Genomic DNA, 22,277 nt, shown 5'->3' with positions numbered 1-22,277 from the left:
TCTCTCAAAATAAATAAAGTTAAACAAACAAATACATAAAATTTAAACATTTCTGAACAACGAGCACACCCAACATCACTCATCAGCAGGGAAATCAAAACCACAGGGAGGTACAACCTCACCCCATGAGGATGGGTACCATCAAAACCCCAGAAAGTAACAAGTGTTAACCAGGATGTGGAGACATGTGAACCCTTGGGATGGGATTGGTGGTTCCTCAAAAGATTAAAACTAGAATTACCATATGACCTAGTAATCCCTCTCCTGGGCACATATATACCCCCAAACAAGTGAAAGCAGGGTCTCAAAGAGATAGTCGTACACCCACCCACGTTCATTGCTGCGTTACTTATGGCAGCTAAAACACGGAAGCAACCTGAGCCTTCATCGACAGACGGACGCGTAAGCAAAATGCGGTCTATACATACAACGGACTGCCATCTGGCCTTTAAGAAGGAGGAAAGTCTACAATGTGCTTCAACACAGATGAACCTCGAGGACATTATAGTAACTGAAAGAAGCCAGTCACAAAAAGATAAATAATGTACAATTCCGCATGTATGAAGTAGACTCATCAAAATCATAGAGACAGAGAAGTGCCTGGGTAACTCAGTCAGTGAAGCGTCCGACTTCGGCTCGGTCATGATCTCATGGTCCGTGAGTTCAAGCCCCGCGTCGGGCTCTGTGCTGATGGCTCAGATTCGGATTCTGTGTCTCCCTCTCTCTCTCTCTGCTCCTTCCCCATTCGCGCTCTGTCTCTCTCTCTCAAAAATAAACATTAAAAAAAATCATAAAGACAGAAAGTAAAATGGTGGCTGTTGGGGGCTGGGGGGGAGCTGGTGAGTTAGTGTTTTAACGGCTATAGAGTTTCAGTTTCACAAACACAAAACCAAAGCACGACTCTTCAGAGAACTGGATTATTCTAGGTATAGAGCAGGAAAGAAAAAATCAAGATGAGCCTAAAACATCTTGTAGGGCCAGAAAGTAAGGAAGTGCTCAAAGATCGGAAGGGGGGGGGGGATGTCAAAGGCTCACAAGAACCAACCTGAACGAGCTCCCAGTGGCCAAGGCAGGAACAATTGGAGAGGCACAGTAAATGACGTATTATTAGGTCATAAGCCAAAGCATAAAACCAACATCCCTGAGTGCATGGACCCAAATAAACGATAGGATAAATAAGGCCGAAAGGGCATACTGAGGAAAGAATTACAAATGATGTGTGTAGATACTCTCCCTCCAAGATGGCGGCCTAAGTCCCCCTGCCCGCCAGTGTGGGCTGGGCTTAGAGACTTCTAGAGAATGGGAAGGAAAACGCAGTAACACATGGTGGAGACACCTGGCGGGCACCACCCTCTGCGAGGAATGGAGTCACCATCACCGGAGTCGTCACCCACCACGTGGATGTCACAAAAGCCCCGATGTGAGGGGACGAGACAGGCACTCAACCTCAGTGGTCTCTCCCCGCCCCCAAAACATGTAATGCCAGACTCGTCATGAGAAAAACATCAGACAAACCCCAATTCAGGGACATTTGACAAACACCTTCAAGTCCCCACAAACACGAGTACTCTTCAAAATCGTCAAGGTTACAAGAAACAGGGACCACCTGAGAAACTGTCATAGAGGGAATTTTAACAACTAAGTGCAATGTGCTCGGGGGGCCTGGGTGATTTCGGTTCAGGTCATGATCTCACAGTCCGCGAGTTCAAGCCCGGCGTTGGGCTCTGTGCTGACAGCTCAGAGCCTGGAGCCTGCTTCTGATTCTGTGTCTTCCTCTGTCTCTGCCCCTTCCCACCCCGTCCACATCTCTCAAAAATAAGCATTAAAAAATTTTTTTTTCAAATGCAAAGTAGTAAGTACCCTGGGTCGGATCTTAGGACAAAAAAAGTCTGAACTGCAGAAACAAATTCTGGAGTTTAGTTAACAGTAACACACTAATGTTAATTTTCTAGTTTTGGCAAACGCACCTTAAGGACAGTTAGGTAAGATGTCGCCATCAGGGCAAGGCAGGTGAGGGGTACACGGGAACTCCCTGGGTCCTCTTAGAGACTTTTCTATAAATCCAAAGCTAGCGCAAAGGAAAGTCTATTTATAAAAGCACTTCCTCCTGATTAATAAAGGAACACATGTTCACTGCGGATAATTGTTCATATAAACAAACAAGAAACCAGCGCTTGCTTAGCATTGACTGCGAACATTCCGGTGCGTTTCAACAGTCTTTTTTCCTGTGCACTTTTGGCACAATTGAGGATAGGTTAACACCACCATCTTGTGCTCTGGGCTTTCAGCCTTAGAAGCACATTCCCTCCGTATTCAAGCGTTTCGCATTTGCCATTGTTTACGTAGCTACACCATATTCCACGCCTTGGCTGTGCCTGCTTGGCTGCTCTCTCTGCCGCTAGATAGAACAATTTTCAGAGGTCTCTTAGAGCAAATTAGCCGTGACGCGTACATCTGGGTCTGCATTTGGGATAGCTTTCTAAAGAGAGTCTTAACAAAGACGTTCGTGAGTGGAAGGGCGTAGGTATTTTTAAGGCTCTTGACATTTGTTGCCAATTTGCTTTCCAAAAGCGTGACACTCAAGGGTATCCGGGCCAGCGGGATACTTAGAACACCTGCTTCTAAAGGGCTTTCTTTACCCCCACGCTTGCCTGTCCATCTGCAAGCCCCTGGACACCGTTTCCCCTGGATGCTGTTTGCCCCTCTCAGTGCTCCCTGTTCCCCTGTGTCCTCTCTCCACCGCAGCCTCGAATTCCAGCAGTGTGTCTCTGTCTCACTCTCAGGACCTCCCTACCCCAGCCCGTCTCTTCCGGAGGCTTTGGGTATCGCCCTGGTCCCCAGACGCAGCCTCGGTTAACCTCTCTGTTGCGCTCCGAGACCACATTCCCAAATTCCCTCCCCTCTTGACTCCTCGGCACAAGGAATTATTTCTAAAACACCAGCCTGCTCACTTCACATCCCCACATTAAAGATCCTACGGCCTCCTGCCTGCAGGAGGGCCTCCTTAGATCCATGCATTCAAGGCCTTAAACAGCATCGAAACTCATTAGTAGAAAAAGGGACTCTGTCCTCTTTCAAGCAAGCTTACCTCAAGGACAGTCTCCACAGGATGGTAGGTCGTCTTTAACACCTCTTTAGGACTTGATCTCCTTTCTAGAACAAAAGGAGAGACACCTTGAGACAAGATCACCTTGGGCGGACAATACTTCCTGAGCCAACATCATTAGCAATATTTTGTTTTGCTCCACTCTGGGCACAGGCTCCTGTCTACAGTCATGCTACAAATTTGCCTTTGAAACAAATCTAAGTTGGTTTTTTTCTTTTAAGTGTAACAATCTAAAAGATAGAGTGAATAGGGGCGTCTGGGTGGCTCAGTCGATTGAGCAATCGACTCTTGGTTTTGGCCCGGATCATGATCTCATGGTCGTGGGATTGAGCCTTGTCAGGCTCCACGCTGAGCAAGGAGCCTTCTTGGGATGCTCTCTCTCCCTCTCCTCTCCCTCTGCCCCTGTCCCCCACTCCCTCTGTCTCTGAAATTTAAAAAAATTAAAAAAAATTTTTTTAAAAGATGGAGTAACAGTAAGGGTGGTGCTTGGTCACGGCAGACTGAGCAGGTGTTACTTTTACTCCAAGTGTGGTCCCTGGATTATCAACCCCACGTGGCTGTTTGTCAGAACCTCAGGACTCAGGTTCTGCCTCAGACCCACGGCCTCAGAGCCTGCACTTAGCAAGGTCTGCAGGTGATCCGTGCATGTGCACCAAACTCTGGGAAGCACCGACGTGAATAACAAAGCTTGGGAAACACTGGCCCCAGGAAAAAAAGTTGAAACTCTTTTGAGATGATTCCTCCGCCTCTCCAAGGGCTTCTGTGCCTGGGACAATAGCTGCCTGCCTTTATTCAGGCCGTTCATCTCACCAAAAATCCCACCCTCTAATAGGACTTTTTTTTTCCCATTTAATTGAGGTGAATTTCATGTGACATAAAATTAACCACTTAATGCGAGCAATTCTATGGCATTTAGCACATCTGTAATTTGTGCCACCCCTGGTATGTAGTCCCCAAACATTGCCATCACTCCCAAATAAAACCCTGTAGCCACGGAGCATCGCTACCCATTTCCCCTCTCGCAGGCAACCACCAATCGGCTGTTTTAGGGATTTGCCCATTCTGGACGTCTCCTATGAATGGAATCACACGATATGTGGCCTTTTGTGTCTGGTTTCTTTCACTTACCGTGATGTCCTCAAGGCTCATCCGTATTCTAGCAGATGTCAGCGCTTTGTGCGTCTTATTTTATGCACAACAAAATTCTATTGCATGGACAGGGTACCTCTTGTCTATTTATGGACATTTGGGTTGCTTTCACTTTTTAGTTATTGCGATTAACCCTACTATGAGTATCCGTGTACCAGTGTTTTTTTGAGTACCTGTTTCCAACGATCCTGGATATATACTTAGGAGTACAACAGCTGGGAGATACGCCAGTTCTCCGTTTAACTCTTCAAAGCGATGTGACTTCTGCCTAGAGCTCTCTCTCAACCCTCACCTGCCTCTTCCTGCCCCCCCCCACCAGAACTGATTTTACCTCCTTTTTCTCCCATAGCGATTTCCAAAACACCCCACATAGCAACGCTGGGATTCACACCCAGGACTTGTGGGCTCCAAATCCTGGCTTTTTGCCCGGCCCCACACAGCTGACAGCGGCCTCCACCTTGGACTGACCTCATTTTGTACATGAGGGTGCTCCAGCTGGGAGCCCGTTCAAGGCCACCCAGCTCCTAAGTGACAGCTGGGTTCTGGCCAATCTCGGCTCCGGTATCCGGTCTTCAGATCCCGTGGTCTACACACTGTGCTCCTAAAGGGACAAATGGGTTGGTCTGTTTGTTTTTTAAATGTGGTCTGTTCCATTCCCAGGGGTGCCGAGACCCTCTCAGTGCTCCGTCCCCAAGAAATCAGTCTGTCTCCTCCTCCTGGGATCCGCTACGAGGCCGGTTTCTGCAGCAAGGAATGACCTCCAACATCTTTGGTTTGGGCACATTTATTTGGACTTTTCATACATTTTATATATATATATATATATATATATATATATATATATATATATATAGCCTGGGGTCTTTCCCATGATAGGAGGAAAGGGAGGAAATGACACTTTATTTTATTTTTCTGCCTTTTCCATTTTCACCCTGCGCAGGGAACGGGCGCAGAGCAGGATGCCAGGGGCCGGAGGCGGCCCCTCAGGTGTAGCCCACCAGGCGTGGGGTGCAGGGGAAGGTCTTGCGCATGCCCATGCACTTTTCCTTGTCGATGCACAGCGTGTTGGCCTTGACGGCCAGCTCGTGCTCCAGCCGGCACTTGGTCATTACCAGCAGCTGCAGCGTGTCCTGGGTCTCCCGCAGCCTCAGCCTCAGGGTCTGCAAGGTGTCGTCGATGGTGAATACCTCGTTCACGAGCCTGGGGCGAGAGCAGAGAAGGCACAGTTCGTACCTGCCAGGGGCCGGGAACTGTGCCAGGCGCGGGGAGGCAGCCCTGAGCGAGACGGACGAGGCTCGGCCGTCAGGGAAGACAGAGGTGGGACAGGGAGACAAGGCGGTTCGCGACGGGCGCTGCCGAGGTCGAAAAGCGCAATGGAAGACACGGAATGTTTGGGGCAACAATCTGGTGGGTCCTCATTGAGTTCAGGGTCGACTTACCACGTGACCCAGCAATGCCGCGCCTCGGTGTATACCCACGAGAACTGCAAGGAGACCCGCGACCAGATATTTGGACGACTACCTGTGCGGCACTGATCACAAGAGTCACAAGGTGAAAACAGCCCCACTGTCCTCCGACCGGAGGAATGGCCAACCGAAAGGTGGTCCATCCATATGATGGGATATTATTCAGCCCCAACACGGAGGAACAAAACCCTGCCACCTGCTATAGAGGGAGGACCCTTGAAGGCTCATGCTGAGCGAAAAGAAAGCAGACACAAAAGGTTATGTATTATGTGAATTACATGAAACTTCCAGAACAGGCAAATCCACAGAGACAGAAAGATGAGTGGTTGCCCGGGGCTGGAGGGAGGGTTTGTGGGGTGTCCTTTTGGGTGGAATAAATGAAAATATTCTGGAGCTAGATAGCGCGTGTAACTGCACAACACTTTGAACGTTGTTGGTAGATTTTATGTTGTATGTATTCTGTTCCATTAAAAAAACCAAAAAACTCTACTAGCTTGGCTAGCGCCATGTGGATAAAAGATGGTCAGGTGGGGTGTCCCTTCTCGGCGCCCTGCTCGGGTCCCCATTACTGGCTGGGGCACCCGTCCTCATACATATTGACCTTCATAGGCCCATGCTTCTCCAGAGAAGCCAACGGCTCACCCACATAGGGGTACAAAAGGCTGTCCCCTGCCTCCAGGTGGGACCACCTCCATGGTACAATTCACGATGCAGAGACTCCGATGGGATCAGGACGAAGCCGGGCTCCCCTATCCTGCCTCCCCCCACTCCCTTTCTCCCGAAGCTCTGCTTCTGGGGAAACTTCCAAAGGCATCAGGAAAGGCCCTTCTGGGGAGGGAGCTTGTGACCCGAGAATAAAAGATGAGAACCAGCTGGCTGCATGAAGCCCAAGAGGGAACGTATTCTACAGGACAGGACTTCCCAACGCCGGAGATGTTCTATACCTGCACCGTGCTCTCTGGGCGCCACTGGCCGTGTGGGGTCCGTGGGCACTTGCAATGCAGGCAGAGCAAGGGACAAACTTGTTTTTGTTAATGGTATTTCATTTTAACTCATTGAAATGTAAATGGAGAAGCCACATGTGCAGCTGGTGGCTACCCAACTGGACAGAGGGCAGGGCTAGAGCATAGAGCACAGCAAAATCCAAAATCGAGGGGCCTGGGTTGTCCTCAGGGCCGTGGGAGGCCCCTGGGGGGTTAAATGGTGTGCGAGTGTTGGAGGGGGTGTGAGTCGCTGACTCAAATTTTGGGAAAATCTCCGGGCCACCGCCTAAAGATGAGATCGGAAGGGGCAAGAACAGGGGCGGGAGAGGCGTTACGAGGTTGTCACAACATCCACATGGAGTGGGTTGAAGGGTGGCCCCCAAAGATGAGTCCAAGTCCAAAACCGCAGGGCCTGTGAAGGTGATACCATTTGGAAATAGGGTCTTTGCAGGTGTAGGTGATCCTGAGGTGAGGTCAACCTGCATTCAGGACGGATCCTAAGCGCAAAGACGGGGCCCCTTATCCCAGGAAGGGGGGGGAGATGCGAGGCACAGAGAGACACGTGGGAAGAAGGCCGTGAAGACAGAGGCAGTGGCGGTGATGCGGCCCACGCCGAGGGCATCACGCACACCCGGCAACACCAGAGGCCAAGAGGAGTCACGGTGCACACTCTCCCTCCCAGCCTCCAGGAGAGCCTGCCCTTCCACCGCGTCGATTTCACACATCTGGCCTCCGGAAGTGTGAGCGAATACAGAAGCGTTGTTCAAGCCACCCGGTGTGCGGTGACTTGTGACAGCAGCCATAGGGACCTGTGATAGCGGCCCAGTCTCGGGGGCTGTGCCGTGGGTCCCGCCTCTGTGCTCAGGCCCAGAGGACATGCTACCCAAAGGGCTTGAGTTGGATATCAGGGTGGGCTTCCCCGTGGCGGCCCTGGGCTAGGGACAGGTCACATAGAAGCCTGGAAACTCTTGGCTCCCTGGGCCTCTAGTCCAGCGCTGTCCAACAGAACTTTCTGCAGCCACGGAAATGTTCTGCGCTGTCCAATGTGGTAGCCTCTGGCCACCCATTTGGACTGTGGCTCGTGGACGTCAGGAGCTGAGTTTTAGGATTTGTTTCATGTTCATTAATTTAAATGTAAATATAAACGGGTGCCCGTTCTCGGGAATGGGCATGGACACGACCTGAGCCAGGAGACGGGGTCAGAGGGATAGGGGCTACCTATAGAAGAAACAGGAAAGAAGGCCCAGAGGTGGAGAAGGAGGGATGGGGGCGGGCGGTGAGGAGAGTAATGCATAGACGGGACACTTCAGCTGCTGGAGAAGGCAGATGGCTTGAATCCTATTATCTGCTGACTTCCCAAAGCCCTCGTGCACACACGTACATATGTACACACAGACACACGTGTGAGTGCACGCACGCACATTGCCCGGGGCTCCTGAACCAAACATGGCCCACCCACGCTCCCCGTCTACCCCCTTCGGGGGCACAGCTGGTGGACACAGAGGCAGGGAGCTTGTCCCTGAGTAATGGGCCTTCCAGGACGACATCTGGTCCCTAAAAGCCCTATTCCGTGAAAGTCCCCTGGGGGTGGGTTATCAGACACCCCTTGGCCCCAGAGGGTGCCGGAACCAACCTGAACATCTAAGAAGCAGGATCTTGTACAAGAGGGATCGGGAGAGCTGCCCCTGAGCCCTCACCCGGGACCTGGACCCCTGCCAGCCCAGCTGCAGGGGGACCCCGGGCACGGCACCCACTCCCAGGGTGAAGAACTTCCAGTCATTTCCAGGCCAGCAGCAGGCTGGGGAGCAGGCAGCCAGGTCTTCAAGTTCAAAGCCTGGGGCCACTTTCCCTGTCCACTCCCGGCCAACAAACACACCCAGCTTTTCTGTTTCCTGAATGATTATCTCAGGCTGTGCCCACATCAAACACCGTCACCTGGGGCCACCCAGTGTTTTCTCTCAGAATGTTCTTCCTCCTTCCTCCCCGGCTCTCTTCTCCACATCTCGGCCCATCTAGCTCAGGAGGGGGACAAGCCACAGAGCCCTGGGGCTTTTGTCACGCAGCAGCAGCTAGCTAAGCCAGCGTCCCTAGCACACAGGGCACACACAACCAAGGGGCCTGCCCCTGGTCACACAAATTTCCGTGTCTGATGGCCTGTTCCTGCTTTGCCCAGCCGTCATCCTATTCCAGACCCCAGCCCCGCGCTCCCAAACCCCCGTTTCGGAGCCTGCATGAGCTTTGCAACCCCTCTCCAGTGAGGAGGGTCTCTCCTTCACAAAGCGGGATGGGCGGGATTAAGCTATTCCAGTGTTCGTGGGTGACAACTTTACAAAGAGGGAGACGGAGACGGAGGGAGGTGTGCTGGAGCCCCTCCCAGGGGCTGGCAGGGGCACGGGGATCTCCGGCCTGGGAGGCTCCCTCTGCTGAGCTCTCAGGGGAAAGCTGGAGGGTTCCCAGAGCACAAGGTGGCGGAGACTATCCAGGGGACCCCAGAACTCTAGCCCCCCACCCAGTGTCCTGCTGAGCAGTGGGGCTACACATCCTGACTGGTGGAAGGGGGGTCCATTTTTCAGACCCAGGTTTCCTGGGAGCTCGCGCGACCCACCCCTCTGCGTCCTGGCCTCCCCCACTCACTTGAACTGTGGGATGTCCCTGCACAGCTCCACGTTGGGGCGCCAGGTCCGGCACTCCAGCCTCGTCTGCGCCACCTTCAGTGGGCACTCCTTGGCCATGATGGACCTTTCCAGAAGCATGATGGTATTCTCAGCCTGGAAGATCTCCTGCAGCGTCTGCGGGGAACACGTGGGGTGTCAGGGAAGGAGCAGCCCTGGGCGGCAGAATGCTTCAATGGCTCTTTCCCCAACCATGAGGGCTGTGGGGGGCAGGGACTGTGCTCCTCAAAGACAATCTCAGGATAACAGCTGGGGCACTTCTGGTCACCCAGGACGCTGCGGACACTGGGGAGGGGCAGGTGCCAAGGCTAGTTGTGCTTTCAATCTCCAATACCCACTGGAGTTAGCCAATTAGTGTTCAGGCAAAAAAGGGACAGAGAGGGAGAAAGGCCTTTAAGCACAATAAGGGGCACAAGGGTGGCTCAGGGATTAAGGATCCGACTTCGGCTCAGGTCATGATCTCACAGTCCATGAGTTCGAGCCCCACGTCGGGCTCTGTGCTGACAGCTCAGAGCCTGGAGCCTGCTTTGGATTCTGTGTCTCCCTCTCTCTCTGCCTCTCCCCTGCTCATGTTCTGTCTCTGTCTCTCTCTCTCAAAAATAAACAAACATTAAAAAAAAATTTTTTTAAAGACTAACACAATAATCCAAAACAATAGCTAATCTCTGAACCGCTTTAATACGAATTAATCTAGGTTGTTCTAGATCTTTTTATAATCCAAAATGCACCTTTCTAGTAACTAGATCAGGAAATAAACTAGAAAGGAAGAAAAGAAAGGGAGAAGAGGGGAAAGAGGCTCAAAATTTTCTATTTATGTGTAGAAATATTTTCCCCACTCTAATGCCCTGTAGAGAAGACATCAGCTGTAGCTGGTGAAGTACAGATCCCAGGAAGGGACAGGAGAGAGGCTCCTGGGGACCCGGAATGTTCTATATCTTAACCTGAGTGGAGTTCCATAGCTGTAAACACGGGCGGAAGACCCTTGTCAAAATTAATCAAGCTGTGCACTTTACTGGAAGACTGTCATACTTCAGTAGAAAACAAAGCTAAAATCGGAAAAAGGTCATTTGCAGGAAAAGATTGGCAAGGCATCGACATTCGTGTTGGGGGACTTTTATAGGATTCTCTCGACGTCTGTGTGTTGGAAATTTTCCATAATAAAAAGTAACAGCGTGAGAGGACGAATAAAGAACGGGCACCAGAAGGAAACTGATCCTGCCCTTGGCCGACATAAGCACACCAGAACTGAGAGTACTCAGCAGATGTCACCTCACTGCGGCTGACATGTCCACTCTCCTCCCTATCATCACCATCAGTGGCTCCCGTTTCCTTGGGGACCCCTCCTTCCAGAAGATTCTTTGTGGGTGGGCTGCACTAACACCCCTTCCAGACTTGGCAGGGCCGGATGGCGCCCCGTTCTGACAAGCCTGCCTTCCGCTGTCTGTTTGTCCGTCTCCCCCGCTAGCACGTATGCTCCAAGAAGTTGGGGGCTTGTCCATGCCGTACCCCCATCGCCAGGAACAGTGCTTGGTGCAGAGCGAGGGCTAGCAGATAAAAGCGAGCACACCCAGTTAAAGGTGAATTTCAGATCGACAACAAAGCACTTTTTTAGTATATGTGTCAACTACCATGCTGGATATACCTGCGCTAAAAAAAATGATTTGTTGTTTTTCCAATATTCCTGTTCAACTGGGACAGGCTGCTTTTTATTTGCTAAATCTACAAACTCTCCTCACGGCAGGAACTCAATAAACAGTCACTTAATGAATGAATGAGTGAGTGAGTGAGTGAGTGAGTGAGAGAGTTACAGGGAGCACTGGAAGCCTAGATGTTTAGCCAGCTCTCCCCCATCGTCCTTGTCCACCCTGAGGCTTGGGAACAGTGTACCCTAAACTTTATATGGGTCCAGTCCATCTCAGATTTCAGTATCGGAAAACACCACTGGCACATGAGTGTGCCTGCCTCCTGAATGGAGCAGGGATCACAAGCGTGAGACCCAGTCCCCGCCTTCGAGGACATTACACTCATATTGTTCTCCCTCTTTTTGTGAGCTAGGAAATGTTCACAAGTCATAACCTACTGACTATGACCCGATGACATAACCTGATGACTATGGTAGCTGGGCTGAGCCCGTATTCTACGGGCACAAGAAATTAAAAGGCAATTTTTTCCCAAAGAATTAAAGTCCTGACTTCCCTATCAGCTTAGGGGAAAAGCCCGGAAAGAGCGTGTTTTGCTATTTCAAGGTAACAAAAGGATATCCTTTTCCTATTGGGGTGGAGATGGGTGGCAGGGCTATGGGGGGTCAAGGGGGCCACTGACCCTCCTTCAAAGCCCATGAGGAGGAAGCCTGGCCTCTCACCGGGTCCTCACGGAGCCACCCAGAACCAGAGTGCCACTGACCACATGTTGGTTAAACATTATCCCGTATGTTCTGCGCTCGGCACATGAGCACATGTAAACACTCGAGTGCAGAGACAGCTGTTAGAACTTGTGGGGATTTTCCTTAAAAACCTGCCCCTTTTGTGTGTGTGTTGGGGGGCGGGGGAGAGGGCTGGCACAGACGTGCAAATCTCCAAAAGCACCACCCCAGCCTGGTACAGAAGAAAATCAAGCCTTCTAGAGCTGAAAAATGCTTCTTGGCATCACGTTACCGCATGCAGAAAACAGCCCCTCCCTCTCAGATCTACGCGTCTGTGGCCTGTTGGCGAGGTGGGGTAAGGAGGACATCACTGAGGGTTTGGCTGCTGGGGTGGCTGCCAGCCGTGCCCCCTGCCTGAGCCCATGAGGACAGCTCCCAGGATGCTTTGCTTCCTCTTAGCTGCTGCTAAGACACCCTTGAGCTGCTCCCAGGCTGTGTTTATGTTGGTTTCTCCCGTTGGCTCTCTTGGTCCCCTGGTCCCCAGCTCAGGGCTCGGCCAGCCTCCCTGGGGGCCTGCAACTTTACAAGAGGCCTGACTCTTGAGTCGAAGACTCACTCATTCATGTGCTCAATCATTTCTTCATTCACCCATTCTTCTACAGTCTCGCCGATCCACTCGTCGACTTACCAAACGTTCACTGAGCACCTATTAGGTGCAAAGCACTTGTGGGAATCAGACACAGCACTGAACACAACAGACAGAAAACCCATCCCGGTGGAGTTTACATTCTAGTGCAGAATTCACTCATTCGCGTGCTCCTTTATGCGATAAATATTTATGATACGCAACACACACCGCTTGTGAAGCACCGACAGGGCTTTGCCACAACTGTAAGCGCTCCCTTGAGCGTGGCAGAAATTCAAGTTCCTTCCACCCTCTCTCTGTTAGGAAAATATGCATTGGATGTGGTTAGTGTGCAGGACATTGGTGGGGGACGGGGCCACCCAAGGGGCCTCCACTCCATGTTCTCCAGGAACTCTCTCGCCAGCACAGCGGAGGGACAGGGACGCAGCACCCGCACCATGAACTGAAATTCATCGATTCTCTTTCAAGCCTGCCCACCACTTCCAGGGGGTCACGCCAGCAGAGGTGGAATCCAGAGGCTTCCGCAGGCAACAGGCTGCAGCAACATTTTAACAAGTTTGCTCTACTTGCCTTATATGTATTCTTGTAGCTCCTTTCCAGTTATGGCAAACGCCGCCAGTTTTCCATTTACACAAGGGACGGAAATACGTTTTAAATGCATGTGTTTTTAAGCCCCTTTCAGGGACTGGATTTAAACTGAAACATAAATAATAGGCCAGGTGGCCGGTGGATCTGGTGACATCAAGAAGGTGGCCCAGGAGCGACTGGATTTGGGAAACCCTGTATCACACTGTCTCCCAGGCACACGGATGCAGCAGGTGAGAGAATGGAGTGGGGCTGGGGAGCTGGGCGGGCGGTCACAGCCCAAGTCCCCTGCCTCCCTCTGCTGGCGTTGTGGGGGTGCTGGGCGCTGAGTGTTGTTTGTATCTCCAGGCCACCACCTCCCGTCTCCCCTTTGAATTTCTTGAGCAGGCCTGCTGGTGCATTTTCCAGAATAGTAGGGGTTTTCCAGAATCGGCCCCTCTAGAATCCATCAATGACTCACACCCAAAGCAAATCTGCCCAAACTGTTCCCCATAACCTGGTGTCCAGCCTCTGTCACTCACAGCCAGGGTCCTAGAAGGGAGGAAAAAGCCACATACACACACACTCACACTCTCTCTCTCTCTCTCTCTCTCTCTCTCATTCTGTCTTGGGGACAGCCCCTGTCGCCCACCCCAGTCCTACCCACGTGGGCAATGACTCAGCCTCCAAAAGTTTGAGGAATGTGACCTCCAAGGGCCAGGAGCCAGAGACCAAGTGGACTGACCAGGGGCAGGAGCCTGAGACACAGTGGCCTTGACCTTCATGCCCAAGAGGAAGCTAAGAATTTGCCCGGTGCTCATGTAGGCACCAAATGCCAGCCTGGCCCACCAAGCTCCAGGTCAGCCGGATCCTTGGACCCCAAATTCCATAGCATCCCGTGGGAGAAGAGCCCTGGGTCTAAGAGGATGACCCACATATCCCAGTATATCCCCTCCTGGGTAAATACTGTGGGAACCCGAGAGTGTCAGGAATAAATATATCAAGGATGTTCCATGCGGTATCACTCGTAGTGGGCAGTAAGCTGGCAATGGATGCCATTGACCATGGAGAAGGACCAGTAAGAGATAGCAGACGGGCACTGCAGACGATTTTGGTGGCCATTAGGTGTAGACTAGGTGCGGGTAGGACCAGGGGTGGGTCTTTAAAACTACGCAGGGGGAGAAAAGAAGGCAAACGAGTGAACTCTATTACACAATCCCTTTGGAGAAAATTAAAAATCCCGGCACCTACAACGGCCATGCACATTTTGTAAGAATACATCTCGACCAAGAGGTCCACGTTCAACAGTTAAAACGGTCATTGAGGGGCGCCTGGGTGGCGCAGTCGGTTAAGCGTCCGACTTCAGCCAGGTCACGATCTCGCGGTCCATGAGTTCGAGCCCCGCATCAGGCTCTGAGCTGATGGCTCAGAGCCTGGAGCCTGTTTCCGATTCTGTGTCTCCCTCTCTCTCTGCCCCTCCCCCGTTCATGCTCTGTCTCTCTCTGTCCCAAAAATAAATAAACGTTGAAAAAAAAAAAAAAACCTTTAAAAAAAAAAAACGGTCATCGATGGGAAAGTCGTCTATGTGAGCAAAGGAGGAAGCAGGAAGGACAGGATAAAAGGAGGGAAAAAGAAATAAGCAAGGGGCTTTTTATAAACAGGATGCACCAAGAAGTGAGGAGTATGATAAAGTCATCTCTCTTCCCTGGGGTCAGAAAGGAAAAAATTCCCACAACCCTACCAGATTTAAAGTTTCCTTTTAAAATAACTTCTGTAGTTTAGGTTTCTTTTTTTTTAATGGGAGAAAGCCAATTAAAAAAAAAAATACCATCTGATAGTAAAGGGTACTGATTCTGGACTTTGGCTGCATGTTAGAATCACTGGGAGGGATTTAATTTTTTTTTTTTTTAATATTTATTCTTGAGAGAGACAGGGATAGAGAACATTAGTGGGGAAGGGCAGAGAGAGACAGAGAGAGACCCAGAATCTGAAGCAGGCTCCAGGCTCTGAGCTGTCAGTACAGAGCCTGACGCAGGGCTCGAACTCATGAACCAGAAGATCGTGGCCTGAGCCAAAGTCAGACGCTTAAACAACTGAGTCACCCAGGTTCCCTGCTGCGATGGTTTTAAAAAATACAGATGCTTGGGGTGTCTGGGTGGCTCAGCTGGTTGATCGTCCGATTCTTGGTTTCAGCTCAGATCATGATCTCACGGTTCATGGGATCAAGCCCCATGTGCGGCTCTGTGCTGATGGTGTGTAGCCTGCTTGGGATTCTCTCCCTCTCTCTCCGTCCCTCTCTCTCAGTCAAAATAAATAAACAAACTTTACAAATATAGATAGATAGATAGATAGATAGATAGATAGACAGACAGACAGATGGATGGGCCCTTCTGCCAGCAGTTCTGATTTCGTGGGTCTGGGTATCAGGATGTTTCAGGAGCTCTCTGAGTAATTCAAAAGTGCAGCCACAGTCAAGCCCCATTGGTTCAAGTGATACAGAGACACATGAACATTATGTCTTCAAGGGAAGGAAGCAGGTTAATGACCACAGTCATGGACTTGGTGTTGTCAATCAAGGCTGTCTGTCTTGGCAGGAAGCCCCAAGGGAAGTCAAGTGATCCAGTTCATCCCCAATGCTGACCGAGCAGGTCAAAGGTACTGTTTCAGATGTGCACGTGGGCTTGGGCTTCCAGAAACGGGTCTGGGGAAGGAGTGGTAGCCTCATCACAAGGCTGAATCCGAAGCCAACCACTTTAAAAACCTGACACTCCAACCCCCAGCCCAGAGCTGTGCCCTTCTTTCACCGTGGCCCGGGTAATCCAGACCCCGGCCCAGGCAGGCAGGAAGCTCAGTGCTCGGGCAATCTTTCAAGGTGGGAAGGTCTGGGCAAACCCAATACCCTCCCAAGGTCAGGGTCCCTCAGACTCAAGGCACCTGTTACATTCATACGTGTGTGTATGTGTGCGTGTGTGCACACACACCCTCATACCCACCCACACACACAGAATGAGTGTCCCAGATACCGACACCTCCCTTTACACACTGTCCCCTCTGCCTGGATGCTCCTTCCCCAGACACCCACATCGCTCGTTCACCTCCTTCAGGTTGTGGCTAGAACGCGCAGAAGACTGCAACCCCCCACCCTGGCTGGCACTCCCAACCACCCAAACCCCTACTGTGTTTCTCTCCAGTCCTTACACCTGCTGACATAATACATGTTTTATTCGTTAATGTTAGTCCTCTCCTCCGACCAGAAAGCAAACTCTGGGGCGCCTGGGTGGCTCAGTCAGTTAAGCGTCCGACTCTTGATTTTGGCTCACGTCATGATCTCACGGTTCCCGGGTTCGAGCCCCATGTCAGGCTCCGTGCTGCTAGCACGGAGCCTGCTTGGGGTTCCCTCTCTCCCTCTCTGCCCCTTCCACGCTCACACACTCTCTCTCAAAAAAGATAAATAAATAAAAATTAAACAAAAAGAGGACAGACGTTGGCAGTAGCCTGCCTGACAATATCCAAATCCTTGCCCACGCTGGGTGACCTCAGCAAGTGTCCTAGGATCTCGGAGCCTTTCCGGTAAGCCGGGGATGGTAATACCCCCGCTGCACAGAGTGGAGGCGAGGGCACGGGGTGGCCAGCCCGGGAGGAGCTCCCAGAAACCCCAGCAGGCGTGTGAGCCCCCTCCACCGCCCGGCACACGGAGCCGTGAGACACACACACACACACACACCCATCTCAGGAGCCACATGAACAGCAGGGGTCGTGACCTGCTCTTCCAAAAGCAAGCGCATGCATGCATGTGTGTTTCTCCCACAAATACCCCTGGAAAGGACCACAAGAAAGTCATCACGCCCCTTCCCCATCTTTCCTTGGCCAGGTAGAGGCATCTCTCTCTCTCTCTCTCTCTCTCTCTCTCTCTCTCTCTCTCTCTCCTCTCTCTCCTTCCCTCTTTTTCTCTCTCCCCACCCCCTGAGCTCTGAGGGTTTCCCAGAAGCACCTCCTCTCCCGCAGGCCTTAGGGGTGTTAACCTTTCTGCTCCCACAGAGCCCAAGAAGCGGGGGGGGGGGGGGGAAGGAGCTCGCAGGGCAGGGCACAGCCTGGCTCAGAGGCTGGGTGGGCCGCCGTGCGATTGGCCCAGGGGGGTCACCCCATGGGAGGAGTCTCAGCGGCCTGGGCCCAGAAGCTGGCACACGGTTGGGAAGGAGGTGGCGACGGTGCAGGGCTCACCTCACTCTGCTCCCTCGGCCCCAGCTCTGTGCCCTGTGAGTTGCAGGCCGCCTGCCAGTGGGGGCTGTGAGGCTGAGGGTCGCGCAGCGCACGGAGGGTGGGGAGGGGCAGGTCACTTGGTGCCACCGCGCCCCTGTGCGGTCACACAGAGCCACGTTCAAATTCTAGCCCCTGACGGGGAACGGGTCACTCGATCCCCCTGTGCCTCGTGCCAGAAAGTCCCCCACATCCCCTGAGCCCCTTCTCACTGAGCCAGACGCCGGGGGGGGGGGGGGGCTCCTGTTCTCATCTGCAAAACCAGCACGATACTAGCTCACCCCCAACGTTGCTGTGGGCATTAAATGAGATAAGGTGGGTCAAGTGATCAAGATAAGGTGGGTCAAGTGGTCAAGATAAGATGGGATAAGGCACTGGTCAAGTCCAGTGCCTGGCACTTGCACAACCCCCACCCTGCAATGTTCAGTCTGTTAGATTTGTCCTTTGGGATCTTTGGTCTTTTTCTTTTTCTTTTTTTTAAATATAAGACAATAGGAAACTGAGATTCACTTGACAGAATTTGGCTTCGCAGGCAACTCAGACTCCCTCAGACCTCCAGTCCAGGGCTCACACTTAACCTCCATTAACCCACTTATTTGGGCGTAAGGGGTCAAGGCAGGGGTCGCCAGCGCAAGGGAAGAGGAATGTCCTCTTTCTCAGCTTCCGGAATGTGGCTCAGAGAGGGAGCCAGTGGGAGGCAGATGGTGGGCCACACGCCCTCAACCCTCCTCCCCCAACCAAAGTTCTTTCTGTTAACCGACCCCCCTCTAGGCAGATCCCCAGCCACCAGGGACTCGGTGCAGGGTGTCTCGGAGGTGGGAGCCCCAGGCGGGAAATCAGGAGACCCAGGTTCCCGTCCAAACCCTACCACAAACCAGCTGTGGAACCCACACCCCCACTCAGCCACTGGGCTGCACTGGCGATTTCCTCATCTGGCAAATGGGGACCAGGGCCTACGCTCCCCCACTGGCTAGGATGCTACAAGGCTCCTGGACCAGGTGATGTGCGCTATACCTCAAAGCATCATGGGTCTGCCCCGTGCACCTGGACCCACTTCCCTGAGACCCAGCCTGAGACCTGTTAGCTGCAGGTATGGCTCTCTGTGTTGTTGTTGTTGTTTTAACGTTTATTTATTTTTGAGAGAGAGAGAGAGAGGGCAGGGGAGGGGCAAAGAGAGAGGGAGACACAGAACTCGAAGCAGGCTCCAGGCTCTGAGCTGTCAGCACAGAGCGCAATGCGGGGCTTGAACTCACAAATCGTGAAATCGTGACCTGAGGTGAAGTCGGACGTCCAAGTGACTGAGCCACCCAGGCGCCCCTTGATTTGGTTTTTAGGTCTTCAAGTCAAGTTTTAAGTCTTCAAGTCTTCAAGTCAAGTCCCTTCAGACGTTAGGGAGTCCCAGTACACAGCCTTCTGGAGCATCTTGAGGATGCTCTAGATAGTGAACAGATGTTTCCGGAAAGGTCTGTGGGGTAGGTATTTCAGGTTTTAGGAGCCACACGGTCTCTGTCACAACTACTCAACTTGGTCACGGCAGTGCAAAAGTAGCCACAGACAACATGTAAATGTATGGGGTGAGGTGGGGGTCCTGTGTTTCAATAAAACTTTATCTACAAAAACAGGCCAAGAGGGGGCAGAGTTGGCCCTGGAGCCAGAAGTTTGAGACCCCCTGCCTGTAGCCCATCACAGAGGGAGCCCCAGTCATCAGAAACAGCCCATCTCATACAAGGCTAATGCTCCTCTGAAGTTTCCTGCATTTAGAGAATAATTTCTCTACTGCTCTGCTACTCAAAGTGTGGTCTGTGTACCAGCATCACTGGGTTCTGAGGGCTTATTAGAAATGTTGGGGCACCTGGGTGGCTCAGACATCCGACTCTTGATTTCAGCTCAGGTCATGATCTCATGGTTTGTGGGTCTGAGCCCTGAGTCGGGCTCTGCACTTAGAGTGCAGAGCCTGCTTGGGATTGTCTCTCTCCCTCTCTCCCTGCCCCTCCCCCACCAAGATAAGTAAATAAACTTAAAAAGAAATGCAGGGTATAGGCCCTACCCCCGACCTACCAAGGGAATCTGCATTTTAACAAAACCCTCAAGTAATCCCATGCACGTTAAAGTTTTAAGATGGCAGGACAGCGCCGGATTCGTAGCTGGAGGCAGATCTCTCTGGCTGCCATTTGCAGGGTGGACAGAGGGGACCAAGATGGCCAGTGGGCAATGGAGAGGCAGAGGACCCACATCAAGGCGGGATGGAGAGACACGGAAGTCACAAGGTCACGGGACTACTGAGAAAGCAAAGCAGGGGGCACTGGTAACGGATGGGAGCACGCCAAGGGAGGAGAGGCCAGATTTCACACACCTCAGCCTGCCCAGCCCCTTAAAATCAGTAGGAACCGCCTAGAAGACAGGTGGGGGCGCCACCAGCCTGTGTTCGAATGCCAACAGCACCCTGCTGAGCATGTGGCCTTAGCAAATCGCCAAGAGAAGGAGACAGAGAATCCCAAGGAGGCTCTGTGCTGTCAGTGCAGAGTTCAACCCGGGGCTTGACCTCACCAACAGGGAGCCGAAATCAAGAGTCAGATGCTTAACAGACTGAGCCACCCAGGCGCCCTGACCAGAGCACTTTCTGTCTGTTCATCTGTCCCTCCATGTATTCGTCTATCTACTTAATTATTTACTGCCCTTTTTTTTTTTTTTTTTTTTTTTTTTTTTGCCAAGCCTTAAGCCAGGAGACCAGGGCTCCTCAGCCTTCGCACTACTGACATCTGAGGAAGGGGAGTTAACACAAGAAAAGCCGCGAGAACCCTGGCTACACACAGGAAGCTTAGTCTTTAGAGATTACGGTTAATCTTCTCTTTTTCCCTACTGCACCCCGATGGCCAAGCAGACCGTGATCAGCCACCCTCAGCCCTTGCAGGGGAGCAGCTGAGGGCAAACCTCCCCCCCTACCCCATCCCTCTGTGTGTGCAATTGCCAGGTCCGCCTAGGCCAAAACCAACCTCGAGGCTCAGCGGAAAAGTGCCCTGATATTCCTGGCTGGAACAGAAATCCATCCAAAGGCTTTGAAAGTCGGCGGGGAGGAGGGGAAGGGGTCCATCGAGGTTGTTTGCCATGTAAAACTATCTGTCGGCGTCTTGTCTTGTGACAGCAGAGAAAGCATCTAAGGCCAGGAAATTATTTTTGATGTGGAGGGAAAAAAAATTGCATTTAGCAGTTCCAGCCGGCCTGAGGCTTCTGGATGCTTTGTGCAACCTTGCAAATTCATTGTTTTCCAAATTGCGCGAAGCCAAGGGGTTTCCAAGGAGATGCCTGGCTCAAAGGCAGCTTTCTCAGCTCAGGAAGGGAGAAGGCCGCTAGGAATCCTTTTGCTGGTCAAATGGTGGGGTGGAAGGTTTTCAAGCGCAGGCAAGCCCAGGGGCAAGGAGAGTGAGGACAGGAGTGTTCTGGAGCGACCACACCAGAAACTCAGGTCGTGAAGGCTCCGGAGCATGGTGTCCCAAACTCAGCACCTTGACACGTGGAGACAGATATGTCTTTGTTGTGGGGGCCTGTCCTGCGCCTTGTGGAGTGTTTATCGTTATCCTTAGGTTCTACCCATTATCTGTCAGTCCCACGCCTGCCTCCCAAAACCTCTCCAGACACTGGCAAATACCACTGGGGAGGAAATTCACCCCAGGTGAAGAGCAGGATAGATGTTGACTAAGCCCTGCTCCCGGTGAGGGCTGTCCAGAGGTGGCCAGCTGCCTTCAGGCAATAGAAACACCAGCTGCTGAGAGGCTGTTTGAGGTCAGGGGTCCTGCAAGTCCTGGAGGGGTTTAGACACTGGTGGAGTCTCCCTGCTAGAGAGGACACTTGTGTGAGTAGGAAAATTCATGGCAATCCACTAGCGCAGGCCTTCAAGCGTCTCCTTAACATTTATCACAATTTCTAATTGATTGTTTATTTTTTTAAAAACCAGTCTCCCCAGTAGAACGGAAGCCCCCTTCCGGGCAGGGATCTCGTCGGGTTCGCATTATATCCTCAACACCTAAAGAGTCTAGTACATAAGATGTGCTAAGTAAACAGCTGCGGAGGGAGGGGATTAACACCCATCCGTTGTACGTCTACGCCTGGGATACACCTGGAGAACTTGTTAAAACTCAGATGGATGGGCCCCAGAGTTTCTAATTCAAAAGGGCTGGAAGGGAGCCCAATAATTTGCATTTCAAATACATTATTGGGTGAGGCTGATGCCTCTGGCCCAAGGACCACACTCTGAGAAAACACCCGTCTGAACTCGGAACCTCTGGTTCTCCATCTTGGCTGGGGGTAGCTCACAAGGTTGGATGCCCGGGGCCACACCCCAACCACTTAAATCAAGATCCCTAGAGGTGAGACCCAGGCATGTGGGTGGTTCCAGTGTGCAGCCAAGCACAAGAACTGCTCACCTGCCCCTTCCCCTCTGATCTCACAGCTGGCAGGATTACTCCTGTCGCATACATTGAGACACGGAGATTCAGAGGAGTTAGTTACTTTCCCAAGATCCCTTAACTGCACCAAAATTCATCCCTGGTCTTCTGACTCCAGATGCCATGTTCTTTCTGCCACCTTGCCATTCCTCCCTCCGGATGGGAGATCAGACTATGGTTTTTTTTTTGTTTTTTTTTTTTACCATCTTTCCAGCTGATACTCACGGGGCACCAATACGGTCACCGACACAGCTGTTTTTTGTTTGTTTGTTTGTTTGTTTGTTTTTTCTCACAAATGTCTGCCAAACATTACTGCTTCCATTCGAGAGATGGGGAAACCGAGGCACAGAGTGGTGAAGCAATCCAGCCTTGGCCATTTAGCCAGAAAGCACTGAGCCAGAACTCAACGCAGCCATCCACACTGCACCGTGGGGCTGACACATGGGGGGGGGGGGATGAAGGATGTCGAGATGCAAGAAAATTCTGGACCTGGACAAGGCAAGCAGATGCAACAGCTAGGAGCATACAAGAGGCTAGGCGGTGGCTCCCGAGCAGACAAACAGCCAAGGACCCAAGAGTGGACAAGTCACACCTTGGAAGAAATTAGGAAACCGCTAGGTGCTCTCTGCC

The 22,277-nt window shown here is 52.0% G+C and overlaps 1 protein-coding gene across 1 annotated transcript in view; it reads right to left on the bottom strand.

Annotated features, from left to right (window-relative positions):
* Positions 1-5,082: 5,082 nt before the first annotated feature.
* The window catches only part of TEKT5 (tektin 5), a 38,939-nt gene continuing 21,744 nt past the window's right edge, over positions 5,083-22,277 (bottom strand). Inside the window, exons 6-7 of the mRNA XM_043560545.1 lie at positions 9,339-9,493; positions 5,083-5,455 (exon numbers count right to left, since the gene is read on the bottom strand). Of these exons, the coding sequence (XP_043416480.1) occupies positions 5,239-5,455; positions 9,339-9,493 (372 nt within the window). The 3' untranslated portion in view covers positions 5,083-5,238. The remainder of the gene's footprint in view (positions 5,456-9,338; positions 9,494-22,277) is intronic.

Source organism: Prionailurus bengalensis, chromosome E3 (genome assembly GCF_016509475.1).
Source record: "Prionailurus bengalensis isolate Pbe53 chromosome E3, Fcat_Pben_1.1_paternal_pri, whole genome shotgun sequence".
Taxonomy (NCBI): Eukaryota; Metazoa; Chordata; class Mammalia; order Carnivora; family Felidae; genus Prionailurus; species Prionailurus bengalensis.
This window is presented reverse-complemented; position numbering and strand designations above follow the sequence as displayed.